This window comes from Bos javanicus, chromosome 19 (assembly GCF_032452875.1).
Source record: "Bos javanicus breed banteng chromosome 19, ARS-OSU_banteng_1.0, whole genome shotgun sequence".
Classification (NCBI taxonomy): Eukaryota; Metazoa; Chordata; class Mammalia; order Artiodactyla; family Bovidae; genus Bos; species Bos javanicus.
This window is the reverse complement of record NC_083886.1, coordinates 37,783,753-37,800,961: the sequence shown is the minus strand read 5'-3', so window position 1 is coordinate 37,800,961 and position 17,209 is coordinate 37,783,753. Positions and strand designations below refer to the sequence as shown.

Genomic DNA, 17,209 nt, shown 5'->3' with positions numbered 1-17,209 from the left:
GTTGGGTCCTGACTCAGCCCCAGTGTCCCCTGTGACTTGGCCTTTCCACCCCTCCGGTCTTCAGCTGCCTTCTCTGAGAAGAGAGCGGGTGGCCCAGCTGACCTCTGAGGCCCTTCAAGCTGGGCCCTTGTTGGGTGCACAATCAGCTCCTTCTTTAGCAAATGGGCCAGGGAGGCTCGAGCCAGTAGTAAGACGCTGCAACTGTGCTGCTCTTGGGAAACCCCAGATGGAAACTGGCATGGACTCTAGAAGGACCCACTGTCTGCGTGAGGCTTCTGGGCCTCCCTGCCCTCATGTCCCTGTATATCTGAGCACACATGCACACACATACATGCACTGCCACCCACTGCCAGAGTGTTGAACAGAAGGTGTTGTCATTGTCCACAACCCTCCTGCCCCTAGACAAGACCAGGCCCCTGTCTGCTCAGTTTGGGGCCCCACTGTGCTTCCACCCCCAACCGACCTCACCCACCAGGAATGCTGGGGCCCTTGGAGCCATGATGCATGCTGACAACAGGGCCTGGTGTTCTTGGCCTGAGCTGGGACCGCCCACCTCCAGGCTGCTCAGCCCATCCCCATCTGCCGGAAGGAGCATAGAAAGGAAGTCTGATGTCATGAAAAAACACTGGGGATCCAGAAACAGATTCCAGAGGCCCTCTAGACTCTGCCCAGGAGCCTCACTTTCCCACTGGGGAGACACGGGGCAGGGAGTAGAGTAGATATTCTCCTACAACATATCAGGGATGTGGGTAAGGTTGCTGGATTTAAGAAATAAAAATACAGGACACTCAGTTAAATTAGAATTTCAGGTAACAACTAAATTTTAGTTTAAGTATGTCCCAAATATTGTATGGGACATATTTATTTATACTAAAATGTTATTCACTGTTTATCTGGAATTCACATTTAACTGGCATCCTGTATTTTGTCTGGCAATCCTACATCTGTGTCAGTGGACGCCAGAGGGAAGCAATGCCATCATCCTGCCCTCCTCCTGCGTCTCCTCAGGGTGCCAACCTGCCTGGTCCCTTCACCTTTTCAGCCTCGTATGTCTACCCCTGAAGCTCCTGCATGCCCTTTTTAGCATCCTCATTCCACTCCCTAGGATACCCTTCTCCCTAAGCTCACCCATCTTCCTCTACCCGAAAGGCTACACCTCTGTCAGGCTCCAGGCCTGGGCAGAGGGGCAGAAGGTTCCGGGCAGATGCCTCAGGTCTTGGGTGTTGGAGCAACAGGGCCTTGGAAGCCCAAGTCAGCAACAACTCACTAAGGAAGCAGCAGCATGGGTGCTGGGGGGAGAAAGCTCCAGAACCCTCTGCACTATGTCTCCTTTGGCAGAGGAGTGGGCTAGGTCCATAGCCAACTGCTTCGGGAGGAGGAAAGACTCGCTGCTCCATGCCCCCACTCTCCATTCCCTTCTCCAAGATCAGTCAACAGGAACTGCAAATAGAGAAGGCATTCTCTGGGGCCAGATCCCAATTCCGCTTGGATCAGAGACTGGAAGATTCTGTCCTTAGGGGCCAACAGATAATGAGAAACAGAGACAGAGAAAGAAACCAAGGAGAGAGAGATACACCGAGAGAGATCAGGAGAGTCAGTGAGACACAGACACGGGAGCAAACCAGAGATAAGGGAAATGGAAACAGACAGAAAAACAGACTCCTCCACGAAGACAGACAGAGATTAACAAAGAGGAGAAACAGAGATGGGAAAACAGGGAACACGTAGGAATGGAGAGAAACTGCATGGAGACAGAGACAGGGAGAAACACGGCAAAGCAAGGAGGGGTTAAACAGAAGACAGATGACCGGACTGGGAGGGATGAGAAACAGAGGTAAGGAGAAAGCATGCAGAGAAGAAAGAAAAAGCCAAAGGAGGATGGCTGTCCTTTCCTACTAGGTTGGGGCTAGTTTTCAGGGGCGAAGTCAGACTTGAGACACAGCAGGAACTTCTAAGCACCTAAGAACTGATCCTCTCCAGGATCCCTCCCCGTTTCCCCAGGTCTAGGAACAGCACCCCAACGACCATCTCCATTTCGCCCCTACCCCAAGTGTCCGGCCTCCATCTCTCCAACTCCCGCAAGGTTTCCTTACGTCTCATCTGTGTTTGGGAGTCTGGCTCTCCCCTCTGCTGATCGCCCACCGAGACGGTCTCCCACCCCACCCTCCAGCCTGGTCCCCCGGGGAGAGAGTTCGGGGAGACCCAACCCAAGTCCCCGCCCTGCTCCGCCTGGCTCCGGGGGAAATCCCGCGTTGAGCGATGCTGCCACCTGCCGGCCGGATCCGGAAAGCACAACGCGCCTCAGGGCTGGGCGCGCCGGCTGGTCGGAATCCAGCCCCTGCAGGCCAGGAGCGCGGCCTCGGGCGGGCGGGGCGGGGGGGTCTTTCTAGGAATGTGGGTGGGCCTGCTCGCCCGCGCCCCGGCTCGCCTGGCTCTGCGGACTCAGCTCTGCGGACTCAGGAACTAGTCTAAGAATCCTGGGGCCTCAATTTCCCCTGTAGTCAAATGGAGGAAATGTACAAACGCCTCCTCCCTGGATTTCCAGGGGGGTGGGGGCGGGGCAAGACTGTACCAGTGCTCTACTCTTGGTTCTCCTTCCCCAGAAATCAAGCAGGCCGCCCCTCCCTCTCTTCTCCGCAAAACAAAACAAAACAAAACAAAACAAAAAGTGGCACCTCCCTCCGTTACAATCCCCTCAATCCACTCCAAGGCCTTCGCTTCCGCTCTCCCTCTGCCCCTCAGAAGTCCACGTGGGAAGGGACTTCCAGTGGTCCAGCTTGCTCGGCCCGCAGCCCCTCTCCATCTCAAGCTTGGGACCACTTAGAGGGTGGAGCAGTTAGGGGTTGGGAAAGGGTAGCTCAGCAGTCTTGAACTGACACCACTATATATATATATGTGTGTGTGTGTGTGTGTGTATGTGTATGTGTATATATAAAGGGCTTCCCTGGTGGCTCAGACGGTAAAGCGTCTGCCCGCAATAAGGGAGACCCGAGTTCGATTCCTGGGTTGGGAAGATCCCCTGGAGAAGGAAATGGCAGTCCACTCCAGCACTCTTGCCTGGAAAATCCCATGGACGGAAGAGCCTGATAGGCCACAATCCATGGGGTCGCAAAGAGTCGGACACGACTGAGTGATATATTTATTATATATATTTAAAATCAGATAATCTTTTCTAACTCCCATTTCCCAATCCAGACTTCTTCCTCCTCCCCCTCCCCCTCCTTTTCCCAGGTTGGGCTCCTCCCGGGTGCGTCAGCTCCGCCCCCATCCCGAGGTAGGGCCCTATAGGTGGAGAGTCGTGGGAGAAGTCGCGGACCCGCCTCTCTCCTCCTTCCCCTACACTCGGAAGCTCAGTGGCCCCCAGGCAAGAATGTCTGATACCTGGGTCGCCAGCCTCTTGCTGTTCGGCCTGCTGGCCGGCCTCCAACAGGTGAGCGCTTGGGAGGTAAAAGTGTGGAACTTTCAGGCCTCTATTCTTGTGGGTCAGGGACTTGCTTCTGACTTCCAATCACCACCTTCCATCGTCAGGATCTCCTCGTGATCACAGGCAGTTAGCAACTCCTTTCTCTTTTTCGCCGGGGAGGTAATAGGTAGAAGACGCGGAGGGAGGTCCTGAGAAGGTCTGGGTTCCTTCACCTAGTGGGGTACTGGGTCGTAGGACCTATTCCCGCACGCCGCTGACATCCAGCGCCTCTCGGAGACTGGGGTCTTTGACCCCCAATTAGCCTTGACTCGCCCTTCTTGCTCCTTCCCTCAGCGTCAGAAAGCCGGGACCTGAGGTCTGGACTGAGATCTGGACGTCTGGCCAGCTTGTCTCCCCAGCTCCGTTCTTGCAGTGCTGGGTGACCTTGGGGGAAGTCCTGGCCCTCTCTGGGACTGTGTATCTGTGCTTGTGGCCTGGAGAAAAGGAGGCTCCCTCTCCTCTTTTTGGAGTAGGGGTAGGATTCTAGCGGGTGATAGGATTGGATCTGGCCGCCTGACCCAAGGCTGGGATGATCTGGAAATCTGATTTCCAAGGGTAAGACAGGGTGTCAACATCCCCACATTCCTCTCCCCAGCCTGGGGGGAGGGCAGTCTATCTGGTTCTGGGATGGGAGATTATCCTGGAAACTGACATGGCTCTAGAATATGGATTTTTAACCTCTGTAAGAGTCTGAGGGAAGGGCCAGGCCGGTTCCCCACAACATTCGCTAACTGTGCTGAGCGGCTTCACCCCAAAAGCCCTGCTACTCCTTCTCCATCACCTGCGATGGGTTTGTGCCAACACTGGGCTGTGCATCCTTTTGTTGATTTCTCCCAACAACTCCATGGGGCAGGCTGTTAATACCCTCGGTCCACGTGTAAGTTAAGTTGAAGTTGCCCAGAATCGCCCCAATGTTGATACCACCTCAGTCAAGATCACCCCCTGTTTAAGAAGTGGGTGAAGGGGAGATAATCTGGGAGAGGATCCCCTGCTCGTCCAAACAGGAGCTCAAGATTAATTCGTTAAATCTGCTGTCTTTTTCTCAGTTGGGGGCCAGGAGAGAGGGAGGCACAGGAGCTGGGATGAGGGGACGTGGATATGCTGAGTGCCTGGACCCCTTGGGCTGTCCCCAACTCTGCAGTCACCTCACCCTCTCTGGGCCAACCTGCAGGGGTTCATTCCTGCTCCTGACCCTACTGGCCAAGGCTTGAGAGAAGGAGGTGTGTACAGGGAACTGAGCACAGAAAAGGGGGGTCAGCCCAACCGTTATCGGCTGTCATTGGTATTACGAGCTTTATTGTTGTCATTAGCAAGTGAACTGTTATTTCAAGATATAAAGATATCATGGTCTTGGGACTTCCCTGGCGGTCCAGTAGTTAAGACTTCCCACTTCCACTGCAGGGGGCACAGGTTCAATCCCCCGTCAGGGAACTAAGATCCTATATGCTGTGTGACCCTCCCCCGACTCCCAAAGAAAGAGATATGGTGGTCTCATGAAAAAAAGTTGGCTTCTTATTCTTGAGCTGTGGTTTTTTATCCCCCTGGAGGCTGAGGTGGGGTGACAGATGACCCCCCTTTAGCTGTGTTCCTCCGCCTGCTTCCCTTCCTCCCCTCACTGCCTGGGAGCAACCAGGATGAAATGAAACCAGGTTGTCAGTGAATGTTCTTTCATTCATTCTGCCAAAATCCTGAGTATTGGTTTTCAGCAGACAAAAATCCCTTCCCTGGTGGAGTTTTCTACTGAGGAGACAAACAACTAGCAAGATAAAATGAAATGCGTAGTGTGTTAGATGTTGACAGGAACTATGCAGAGAAAGTAAGCACAGTCAGGGGAAAAGAAGTGCTTTGTGAGAGTAGATGTAACTTTAAGGAAGATGGTCAGAGAAGGTGCTGGAGCCAGCCTCTCAGATTCCTGGGGAGAGAGCACTCCAAGCAGGGCTTATACACATATTTTTATGTTAATCAGGTGAAATTCTATAATGATAGCCTCCACGTGGCACAGAACTAGTGCGGAAGAGGGAGGGAGGGGGGAGCTGTTTCTGGAGAGGAGGGTCCAGCATTTCTCAGAGCCAGGAAAGCCCAGCCTGGGTCTGAAGGATGACTGGGAGTTCAGTGGGCCCTGAAGGCTCAGGGACAAGGGCCTGCCCCTGTAGCCGGGGAGCTCCCAGTGGGTGGTGGGTTGGTCATGGTGTCTGGGACCCAGGGAGGCACTGAGGGGAGCTTCCTGCAAGGTTTCTGGTGATCGGATTTGTGGGATAGGAACTTGCCAAGGTGTCGGGAGTGACTTCGGTGGGGGGCTGTGATGGCTGTGGGTTGGAAGGGTGGGTTAGTGGTGTGAGCTTACAGACCTAGGGGTGAGCAAATGTGGTAGGAGGTGTGACGAGAAGAGGACAGGGAGCTGGGGCCACCAGGCGGGCAGCTAAGGCTGCAACCGTTGACCCAGGGGACATGTGGAGTGAGGTGGAAAGCAGGCTTGAGGGAAAATGCTGATCCTCGGGGCTGTGAGGTATCTGGGTGGCATCTGGGTAGGAACCCTGGCCCCCAATTTATGACCCAAACCTTTGCCTCTTCTCTTCCACAGGCTGCAGCCACATGTGGTCTCTTGTAAGTCTGGGGTTTGGGCTGTAACTTCCATTGTTGGGAGAAGACACCCCAAATCCTGCCCTGCCTGCCTTCATCATCCTCACCCACTCCCCTTCTAGCCAGAAACCATCCCCCCCCCACCCAGAGAGGGGGAGTCCACTCTGTTACCCCCTCACTCCTTCCACCAACCAACCCATGGGCAGTTTCACACTTGGGGGTCACTCCCCATAATGAGGAGGGGCTGAGGGGGGGTGCTCTCTGGGTGGCAAAGTGTTTCTACCGAGTCAGCCCTGGATGTTTCAGGAACACTGAGTCTCTCTTGCCTCCTGTTCTGTGGGGTCCATCATCCCGCCATTCACTTTTAGAGTTCACTCCTGGACCCTCCCCACTGTCCCTCGCCCCCTGCACCTCTTTAGAGTGATGCTGTAACCACTGCAACTCTCAATCCCACGCCTGTCCAGTAGGGTCAACAGGACATTCATTACACCCATTTTATAGATGAGGAAAGTGGGGCCCAGTAAGGAATGTACCTTGGCAGGAGTGCACAAGGCCAGTAGTGAGCTGAACCTGAAACCCAGGTCCCGATCCCAGCCCCAGATTCCTCCCACTAAGCCCAGAGGAACCTGTAACCCTGCTCTGCCAAAGGTGTGGCTTGTGCCCTGAGCACATGGTGGGTTTTAGGGAAGCTAGGATCCTTCTGCCCTCCTCCCCCACCCCCACCTTGATACCAAGAGCCTCTATCCCACCCCACTCCCAGAACCTGCCCTAAGGGATTCAAATGCTGTGGGAGCGACTGTTGCCAAGAGTACCAGCTGGAGCAGTATGACTTCTTCTCCCACCCCTTAAGGTGAGCCCTGAGCCAGTTGCTCTGGGCACAGTCCTCCGATGGGTCTGGCCCACACAGGACTAGACTGGACTTCCTGCTGTGAAGGGTGGGGCTAGGTCAAAGGAGGGAGGGCGGTGTGGTGACTGGAAACTCGGCCTGATGGTGGTGGTTCGTTACCCCAGGACCTCTGTCATCATCTTCCTGATCATCATACTCCTCCTGTGCATCTATGGCGTGACTAAGCACTTGTATCTCAACTGCAGAAAGTCAGAGCAGGAGGCCCCAACAGCCCTCCCGGAACAGCCCCCCATTGCGCCTGTAGAGAGGGTCACAGCACCCATTTCTGAGCCCCCACCCCCCTACAGTGAGGTGGGTATCCATCCCAACCCCTGCTCTGTCCCTCAGCTGTCTATACCTCCCTATTCTGATTTTTAGATCACTCTTCACTGGGGCAGTGAAGAGTGTCCTTACGCCATGTCTCTGGGCCCTGGGGTGGGCTCTGCCACCATTGGGGGGTCACTCCTCTCCCTGATAAACATGCCTCCACCAGCACATGGGTGGCGATGACCAGTGGCCTGCCCTAAGAAGTCACTGTGTCCCCTCCTTTCCCTGCAGATTATTCTGAAGCCTGTCCTGGGTCTGCCTCCCTTGGAGCCACCCCCTCCCTACAGCTTCAGGCCTGAAGAATATGCCGGGTTTTGCAGAGGCATTGACAACTCCACCTTCTGATCCACCTCCAGCCTGGAACCCTGTCATCAGCCACCTCCCCAGTGCTTCCTGGGTCAAACCAGAGACTCTCAGGAGCCCTGGAGCACCCTCGCCCATCCTGCCACACCTTTGGCAGTTCTTGGCTTTAATTTATTGCTTTTCTACCCTTGTTCCATGTCATCTGCTTCTCTTGTCTCAAGGGCTGGTCTGGAGTGACATGTCTACCCCTCACCTCGCATTGTAAGTTAGAGGCTGCCAGGAGGAAAATGTGAACAGTTGGAGGTGCCAGCAGTGGAATGGACTCCTCTGAGCAGTGGAGGAGGCTTGCACCCTGGGGTGCCAGTGTGGCCTGGACGTCCAGCTCTGAGAGGTTTGGGAGGGCACCAATGCACCCTGCCAGATGGGGCTGCTTCACCTCTCTCCCATTCTACCTGGGTAGAGAAGACCCCATTGTCCTCCCTGCACCCCCAACACATGTTCTCACTAAATTTCAGTTGATTGTTGCTGAGAATCTGCCTCTGACTGTGGGGAGGTGAGCTCAGGCACTGCTGGGGTACATGGGGGTGTGTGTGTGTGTGTGTGTGTGTGTGTGTAGGGGGTGGGGTGCAATTGGAGGTCACTGTGCCTGAAAAATCCCACCATTGATGAGCCTGGAAGAATAGCACATCAGTAGGTCACCCACCAGGAGAGGATCTCGGCAGATGCTTTGACCTCTGGTTCCTTGAGGTCTTTGGGTGCCAAAGAGTCCGGACGGGAACTAGAGATGGGGAGTGACCACCGTGTGCTTCCTCATCCCGTCCTCCTGCTTTCCCTTAGGAAACTTAGAACTCAGTTCTGACTCTGTCGTTATGGGAGTGGGGATGGGGCACCGCGGAGGTGAGTAAGGGAGGCTGGCCATCTGTGGGGCAGGGTCTTGGAGACCTTGATCTGCTCTACCCTGGAATCTCGGGAGGGAGGAGAGGAGAGAGATCTGCCCTTCTCCTCCAGTCCCATGGGGTTCTGGGCACCGCCACCTCAGCCTCATCTGCAGGCTTAACCCCTCAGAGGAGAGGCAGTCACCACTGCAGCCTGGGAGACAGTCTCCACAGGGGCATCATTATCCCTGTGGGGACTGGCATGGGACATGCAGTGTGAGAGACACCCCTGTGCCAGCATCTTGGGGGCTCGGGCAGGTCTGAGCTCCTCCACAGGACCCTGCCTTAGCACTGCTCCCTGGCAGAGGGCACAGAAGCAGTGCTGGCCAGTGTTCCTGAGGGGGTTGGAGGTAGAACTGGCCCTGGTGTGCTGGTAAGGATTCCTTCTGCAGGCCTCTCCCAATAATAGCCTTTCTTGGGGCCCCAGGTCCTAGTCAGGTGACAGGGCCAGGGCCAGGGGCAGGGAGATGGCATAGTCAGCCTCAAAGATGCTAGGGATAGGGGCTGTTCCTGCTGGAGGCAGGGACCCAGAAGAAGAAGAGCAGTTAGAGACAGCATAGCTCTGGAGCTGGTGCTAGAGTGAGCCCAGTCACAGGAAGTCTCCCTTCCGTTTCAGGGGTGGATCGGGGGAGCAGAAGAAAGATATGAGGTGCTTTTTGTAAACATGGAAAGCACCCGTCCCGCATGGTTGCCCTCCCTGTGGTAAACACCCGCCCCAGTGGGAGGGTGTTAAGCCATGGGCTTTGCAGACCTGGAAGAGGAGGTCATCCCCTATCAGGATGCCTGCCTTTCACTGAAGGTGACGTAGGGGCTTTAAATCCTTCCCAGCAGCAGCAGAGTGGCCTAGAGGAAAGTGGTTATCCTGAAGCCCAGCCTGGCTGGGCTTGAGTAGCAGAAATTGTCAGTACTGTGCCTGTCTGCTGTTGGTGGGAGTGGAAATGGCGTGTTCTTCCTGGAGGGCAATCCAGCAGTAGCCATTCACTACACAGATACTTACAAAGACCCTACTGTGTGTCTGGCACTATGCCTGGCACTATGCCTGGTAACCATTAAAATTTAAAATGCCCTTGAGCCAGCAATTCCACTTCCAGGAATGATCCTTCAGAAATGCTCATATAAAAGTTCAGAGACATGTCCATCAGCATTGTAGCTGGGGATAATTGAAAACACCTTTAATGTCGGCTGATAGGAGCCTGTTCAATATACCAGGTCCCTCCATACTGGGAATGCTCTGCAGCCTTTAAAAAGAAGGAAGTGGGTCTGAAGAACCGACCTGGCAAGATGTCTTTCATTTACTGTTACAGAGAAAAGGCAAGTTGCAGAACAATAGTCTATGACCTCAACTTGTAAACATATACTACACCATATAATTAATATATATATTTCCCCCTTTGCAAATGTATAGAAAAGATACTTAAGGATAAAAATTAAACCACTCTGGCCACACTTTTGACAGTGGTCTGCACTGTGGGATAGAGGAATGGAAGTAGTTGATTTTAAGGGAGGTTTTTTATTTTGTACACTTTGTCGTTGTTTACATTTTCCACAAGGAGCAAGCATGACTTTCACAAATTTTAAAAAGATCTCTTTAATGCAATATATAGGCGACCTTAAAAGTTAATAAAGACACATCATGTGAACTTTGATAGATGGCAATTCATGTATTATTGACCCTGCTATGAGGAAGAGGCTCAAAGGATTCTGACACAGCACACACATGTATGGGACCCAGGGAATAGGTGAGTGACGGACATGGGACTTGTCAGACGTGAGGACATAAGATACCTGTTTGTCACACCGGTGCAGGACTGTGATGGGCACTCAGTACATGCTGGACGTCTGGCTGGTGGGTTGGGGGGATGAGCAGTTTCACAGTGATTTGAGTATTCATCCCTTGTGCTGGTTTAGCAGCTCAAACCTAATGAAAAATAACTGAAAGGTGGAACCACTTGGTGTGAATGAATGATTAACTAAGTGAACAAGCGAGGGAGCAAACAAACATGAAAGTCTGCCACAAACATTTTTCAGTGATGGGTGCAGCCTGGTTAGCTCTGAGAAGGTGTTACTTGTGGCTGTGGACTTGCCCTTCTGTCCGCAGAGATTCCCCAGAGGACTGGGGAATGTAGGAAAGGCTGTGAGGCAGGGAGCAGGTGGGAGCTGGGAGGGGGAGCCAGGGGCTCGGCTGCTGCGGAGGCTAAGAGGAGGGCTGACACCAAGAATGCTCCCTCAGCCCAGCACTCAGAGTCAGAGCTCCGGCTTCTGACATTTTAGCTTCAGCATCCAGCATCTTCAAGTCTCAGCCTCTGTTTGCACAATAGAGAGATGTATCCCTTCCCGTCCTGCTAGGAGGTTGCTCTCTGACTCCCAGGTTGGGAGGGGCTGAGAAGCTAAGAGATTTCAGAATGTGAGAGTCGCTCAGTCGTGTCTGACTCTTTGCGATCCCATGGAATTCTCCAGGCTAGAATAGTGGAGTGGGTAGCCTTTCCCTTCTCCAGGGGATCTTCCCAACCCAGAGATCAAACCCAGGTCTCCTGCATTGCAGGTGGATTCTTGACCAGCTGAGCCACAAGGGAAGCCAAGAGTTTTCAGAGGCTCTCCTTGATTCAACCACACCTTTCTTCCCAACCACACTTCGGCCACAGCTTCAAATGGGCACACCTGATCTTGTCATCCCTGGTCACTTCAACCTTCCCACCTCCTGATCCTCCTATCCCTCCAGCTCAGGTACTGAATTACCCCACACCAGCGAGTCTCTGAGACCCCTGAGCCATCAGCCTTAGCCCCTTGCAGCACCACCAGCTACATCCTCACTCCCCTTACCCAGCTTGGAGTCCTGGATCCCTCCTTTGTCCTTTTCTGTATCCATTGTACTCACCTGGAAAAATCCCAAATCCTGACTGGATCCAACGTGTGCTCAAGAACCAGTATACCTGTGTGATTGGACTCACTTCAAAATCAAAACTACAAACCTCAACACCATAAAAGCTTTACTTCCTCTTGAGATGACTAATTCTACTCTAATCTCCCACCCTTGCAAACTCCATTTCAGGTGGTGATGGCACCACACACTTCAGAGGGAAATAATGGATGCAGTCACACAAGAACCACCCAATTCTGTCCCTGCTCCCACCACTGCCTTTGATTACAGTGGAAACTGCATTCCACACCTCCAGTGGATTCTATCCTCCTCGGAGTGTCTCAGGACGTTGCTCCCGTAGCTACTCCTGTGTCAGCTGTTTCTCCTGCATGATTGGACCTTCATTATGATCACCTGTGCATCACTGTGTCCTATGACCCTTCTTAGAGAAACCCTCTCTTGATCCTCTCATCCCTCTTGTTCTCAATCTCTCTTGCTTCAACCAGTCCTTTGTCCCCATCATTACATGAAATGGTTCTTGTCCGTATCACCTACCTCTTGCCAGAGTCAAAGGTCAATTCTTGAGCCTCAGTTACCCAGTCTCTGGGCGTTTGGCACATTTGGCCACCTCCTCATTGAAGAAGCATTTTCCCTGGATTTCTCTGATGCCATCTTCCTTGGTTTTCATCCAAGGAAGTGATTCATGTATTATTAACCCTGCTATGAGGAAGAGGCTCAAAGGATTCTGACACAGCACACATGACATGTATGGGACCCAGGGAATGGGTGAGTGATGATTCACTTCTACTCCTTTTCAGGTTCCTTCACTTTCCTTCTCCACCAACTCTGAATGGCAGTTGGCTCAAGTTTCTGTCTTTGGGCCTCTTGTCTTCACCTTCACTCACTCTTGTTATGCGTCTCAGCCATTGCTGTGGCTTCATAATCTTCATCTGTTGCCTGATGAATTACAAATCTTTATCTCTGACTGAGATTTCTCCTCTGAGATCTAGATTTATATATTTAACTACCTAACATCTCCACTCTACTAGGGAAGTCTGAGCGCCGAAGAATTGATCTTTTGAACTGTGCTGCTGGAGAAGACTCTTGAAAGTGCCTTGGAGTGCAAGGAGATCCAACCAGTCCATCCTAAAGGAAATCAACTCTGAATATTCATTGGAAGGACTGAGTCTGAAGCTAAAGCTCCAATACTTTGGCCACCTAATGCGAAGAGCTGACTCATTAGAAAAGACCCTGATACTGGGAAAGATTAAAGGCAGGAGGGGAAAGGGATGACAGAGGATGAGATGGTTGGATGGCATCACTGACTCAATGGACATGAGTTTGGGCAAACTCCAGGAGATGGTGAAGGGCAGGGAAGCCTGGCATGCTGCAGTCCATGGGGTCACAAAGAGTCAGACAACTGCATGACTGAACAACAGCAGCATCTCCACTTGAATGCATTTCATAGTCCAACTAGGTCCTAACTCCCCTCCACCCCACCCCAAATCCAGTCCTTCCCAAGTTGTCCCATCATAAAAAGGTGGGGTGGTACTACCCACCAGCCTGCTGTTCAACCCGAGAACTGAATTATCCTTCTTCTTGTTCAGTCACTCAGTGGTGTCCGACTCTGCGACCCCATAGACTGCAGCACACCAGGCTTCCCTGCCCTTTACCATCTCCTGAAACTTGTTCAAATTCATGTCCATTGAGTTGGTGATGCCATCCAACCATCTCGTCCTCTGTTGTCTCTTTCTCATCCTGCCTTCAATCTTTCCCAACATCGGGTGTTTGTCTTCTCCAACACCACAGTTCAAAAACATCAATTCTTCAGCGCTCAGCCTTCTTTATGGTCCAACTCTCACATCCATACATGATTGCTGGAAAAACCATAGCTTTAACTATATGGACTTTAGTCGGCAAAGTAATGTCTCTGCTTTTTAATGTGTTGTCTAGGTTGGTCATAACTTTTCTTCCAAGGAGCAAGTGTCTTTTAATTTCATGGCTGCAGTCACCATCTCCAGTGGTTTTGGAGCCCAAGAAAATAAAGTCTATCACTGTTTCCATTTTCCCCCATCTATTTGCCATGAAGTGGTGGGATCAGATGCCATGATCTTAGTTTTTTGAATGTTGAGTTTTAAGCCAGCATTTCCACTCTCCTCTTTAACCTTCATCAAGAGGCTCTTTAGTGCCTCTTCACTTTCTGCCATAAGGGTAGTGTCATCTGCATATCTGAGGTTATTGATACTTCCCCCAACAATCTTGATTCCAGCTTGTGCTTCATCCAGCCTGGCATTTTGCATGACTCTGCATATAAGCTAAATAAGCAGGGTGACAATACAAAGCCTTGACACACTCCTTTTCCAATTTGAACCAGTCTGTTGTTCCATGTCTGGTTCTAACTGTTGCTTCTTGACTTGCATACAGGTTTCTCAGGAGGCAGGTAAGGTGGTCTGGTATTCCCATCACTTTAAGAATTTTCCGCAGTTTGTTGGGATCCACACAGTCAAAAGTTGTCGTCAATGAAGCAAAAGTAGATGTTTTTCTGGAATTATCTTGCTTTTTCTATGATCCAAGGGATGTTGGCAATTTGATCTCTGGTTCTTCTGCCTTTTCTAAATCCAGTTTGAATATCTGGAAGTTCTTGCTTCACATACTGTTGAAGCCTAGCTTGGAGAATTTTGAGAATTACGTTGCTAGCATGTGAAATAAGTGCAATTGTGTGGTCACTGGAACATTCTTTGGCATTGCCTTTCTTTGGGATTGGAATGCAACTGAACTTTTCCAGTCCTGTGGCCACTGCTGTGTTTTCCAAATTTGCTGGCATATTGAGTGCAGCACTTACACAGCATCTTACACACAATCTTTTAGGATTGAAATAGCTCAGCTGGAATTCCATCACCTCCACTAGCTTTGTTCATAGTGATGCTTCCTAAGGCCCGCTTGACTTCGCACTCTAGATGTCTGGCTCTATGTGAGTAATCACATCATTGTGGTTATCCAGTCATTAAGATCTTTTTTGTATAGTTCTTCTGTGTATTCTTGCCACCTCTCTTAATTTCTTCTGCTTCTGTTAGGTCCATATCATTTCTTTCCTTTATTGTGCCCACCTTTGCATGAAATATTCCCTTGGTATCTCTAATTTTCTTGAAGAGATTGCTAGTCTGTCCCATTCTATTGTTTTCCTCTATTTCTTTGCATTGATCACTGAGGAAGACTTTCTCATCTCTCTCGTTGCTATTCTTTGGAACTGCATTCAGATGGGTTTATCTTTCCTTTTCTCCTTTGCCTTTAGCTTCTCTTCTTTTCTCAGCTATTTGTAAGGCCTCCTCAGACAGCCATTTTGCCTTTTTTCATTTCTTTTTCTTGGAGATGGTTTTGATCACTGCCTCCTGTACAATGTTACGAACCTCTGTCCATAGTTCTTCAGGCACTCTATCAAATCTAATCCCTTGAGTCTATTTGTCACTTCCACTGTATAATTGTAAGGTATTTAATTTAGGTCATACCTCAATGGCCTAGTGGTTTTCCCTACTTTCTTCAATTTAAGTCTGAATTTTGCAATAAGGTGTTAATGATTTGAGCCACAGTCATCTGTTGGTCTTGTTTTTGCTGACTGTATAGAGCTTCTCCATCTTCGGTTGCAAAGGATATAATCAATCTGACTTCTGTATTGGCCATCTAGTGATGCTCACGTGTAGAGTTGTCTCTTGTGTTGTTGTAAGAGCATGTTTGTTCTCTTGGCAAAACTCTGTTAGCCATTGTCCTGCTTCATTTTGTACTCCAAGGCCAAACTTGCCTGTTACTCCAGTTATCTCTTGACTTCCTACTTTTGCATTCCAATCCCCTTTGATGAAAAGGATATCTTTTTTGTGTGTGTTAGTTCTAGAAGGTCTTGTAGGTCTTCGTAGAACTGTTCAACTTCAGCTTCTTTGGCCTTAGTGGCTGGGGCACAGACTTGAATTACCGTCTACTTTGATATTGAATGGTTTGCCTTGGAAACAGAGATGATTCTGTCGTTTTTGAGATTGCAACCAAATACTGCATTTCGGGCTGTTTTGTTGACTATCAGGGATACTCCATTTCTTCTAAGTAATTCTTGCCCACGGTAGTAGATATAATGGTCATCTAAAATGTCAGTGTTCGTTCTTGCCATCTCCTGTTTGACCACTTCCAATTTACCTTGATTCAAGGACCTAACGTTCCAGGTTCCTATGCAATATTGTTCTTACAGCATCGGACTTTACTTTCACCACCAGACACATCTACAACTGGATGTTGTTTTCACTTTGGTACAGCCTCTTCATTCCTTCTGGAGCCATTTCTCTGCTCTTCTGCAGTAGCATATTCAGCGCCTACCGACCTGGGGGCTCATCTTTCAGTATCCTATCCTTTTGCCTTTTCATACTGTTCATGGGGTTCTCAAGGCAAGAATACTGAAGTGGTTTGCCATTCCCTTCTCCAGTGGACCATGTTTTGTCGGAACTCTCCACAATGACCCATCTGTCTTGGGTGGCCCTACACAACATGGCTCATAGTTTCACTGAGTTAGACAAAGCTGTGATCCAAGTGATCAGTTTGGATAGTTTTCTGTGATTGTGGTTTCATTCTGTCTGCCCTCTGATGGATGAGAATAAGAGGCTTGTGGAAGCTTCCTGATGGGAAGCACTGGCTGTGGGGAAAAGTGGGTCTTGCTTTGGTGAGCAAGGCCATACTTAGTAAATCTTTAATCCAATATTCTGCTGATGGGTGGGGCTGTGTTCCCTCCATGTAGTTTGGCCTGAGGCCAAACTGTGGTAGGGGTAATGGCAGTAATGGCCACCTCCTTCAAAAAGACTTATGCCAACATGCCACAACTCCCAGGACTGTTGTATTCAGTGCCTCTGACCCCGTGGCAGGCCACTGTTGACCCACGCCTCTGTCGGCGACTCCTAGACCCTCACAGGCAGGTCTGGCTCAGTCTCTTGTGGGTCACTGCTCCTTTCCCTGGGTCCTGGTGTGCACAAGGTTTTGTTGTGCCCTCCAAGAGTCTTTTCCCCCAGTACTTTGGAAGTTTTGTAGTCAAATCCCACTGGCTTTCAAAATCAAATTCCCTGGGGGTTCTCAGTCCCTGTTCTGGATCCCCAGGTTGGGAAACCTGTTGTGGGCCCTAGAACTTTTGCAACAGTGCCAAAACTTCTTTGGTATAATTGTTCTTCAGTTTGTGGGTCGTCTGCTTGGCAGCTCTGTGGTGGGGCTATTGGCGACCTCCTCCCAGAGGACTTATGCCACACACTGTGCCTCCCAGGGCTGCTGCAGCCAGAGCCCCTGTCCCTGTGGCAGGCCACTGCTGACCCATGCCTCTGCAGGAGACACTCAAGCACTCACAGGCAGGTCTGGCTCAGTCTCTTGTGGGTCACTGCTCTTTTCCCTGGGTCCTGGTATGCACAGGGTTTTGTTTGCACTCCGCAAGCGTCTCTGGTAGGTATGAGGTTTGATTCTAAATGCGATTTCACCCCTCTTGCCGTCTTTTTGGGGCTTCTCATTTGCCCTTTGATGTAGGGTATCTTCTTTTTTGGTGGGATCCAACCTTCTCCTGTTGATGGTTGTTCAGCAGCTAGTTGCGATTTTGGTGTTCTCACAGGAGAAGGTGAGCGCAGGTCCTTCAACTCTGCCATCTTAGAAGGTTGAATTATCCTAATTTCTCTCTTTCCTTTACCCCCTCAGCCTGCTGCAGAAGAGATCCATGCCCCTTCTCTCCCTTTCTGCACTGCAGGCCTAGGGAAGGTCACCACCAAGTCTAACCTAGACAGTCCTACTGACATCCTAACTGATCTCCATCTCACCCTCTGCAATTCATCCTGTTTACTGTAGCCAGATTT

General features: G+C 50.8%; 1 protein-coding gene across 2 annotated transcripts; it reads left to right on the top strand.

The window, feature by feature from the left end:
• Positions 1–2,940: 2,940 nt before the first annotated feature.
• TMEM92 (transmembrane protein 92) lies at positions 2,941–10,134 on the top strand. 2 transcript variants are annotated; one of them, XM_061391414.1, is made up of 5 exons: positions 2,941–3,430; positions 6,045–6,067; positions 6,804–6,893; positions 7,136–7,241; positions 7,488–10,134. In XM_061391414.1, exons 1-5 carry the CDS (start codon positions 3,371–3,373, stop codon positions 7,599–7,601), a joined length of 393 nt encoding a protein of 130 aa, XP_061247398.1. In that variant the 5' UTR covers positions 2,941–3,370; the 3' UTR covers positions 7,602–10,134. The 2 variants fall into 2 exon arrangements, with proteins under 2 accessions (XP_061247398.1, XP_061247397.1); XM_061391413.1 differs by having other exon boundaries at positions 2,942–3,430; positions 7,055–7,241.
• The last annotated feature ends 7,075 nt before the right edge of the window (positions 10,135–17,209 follow it).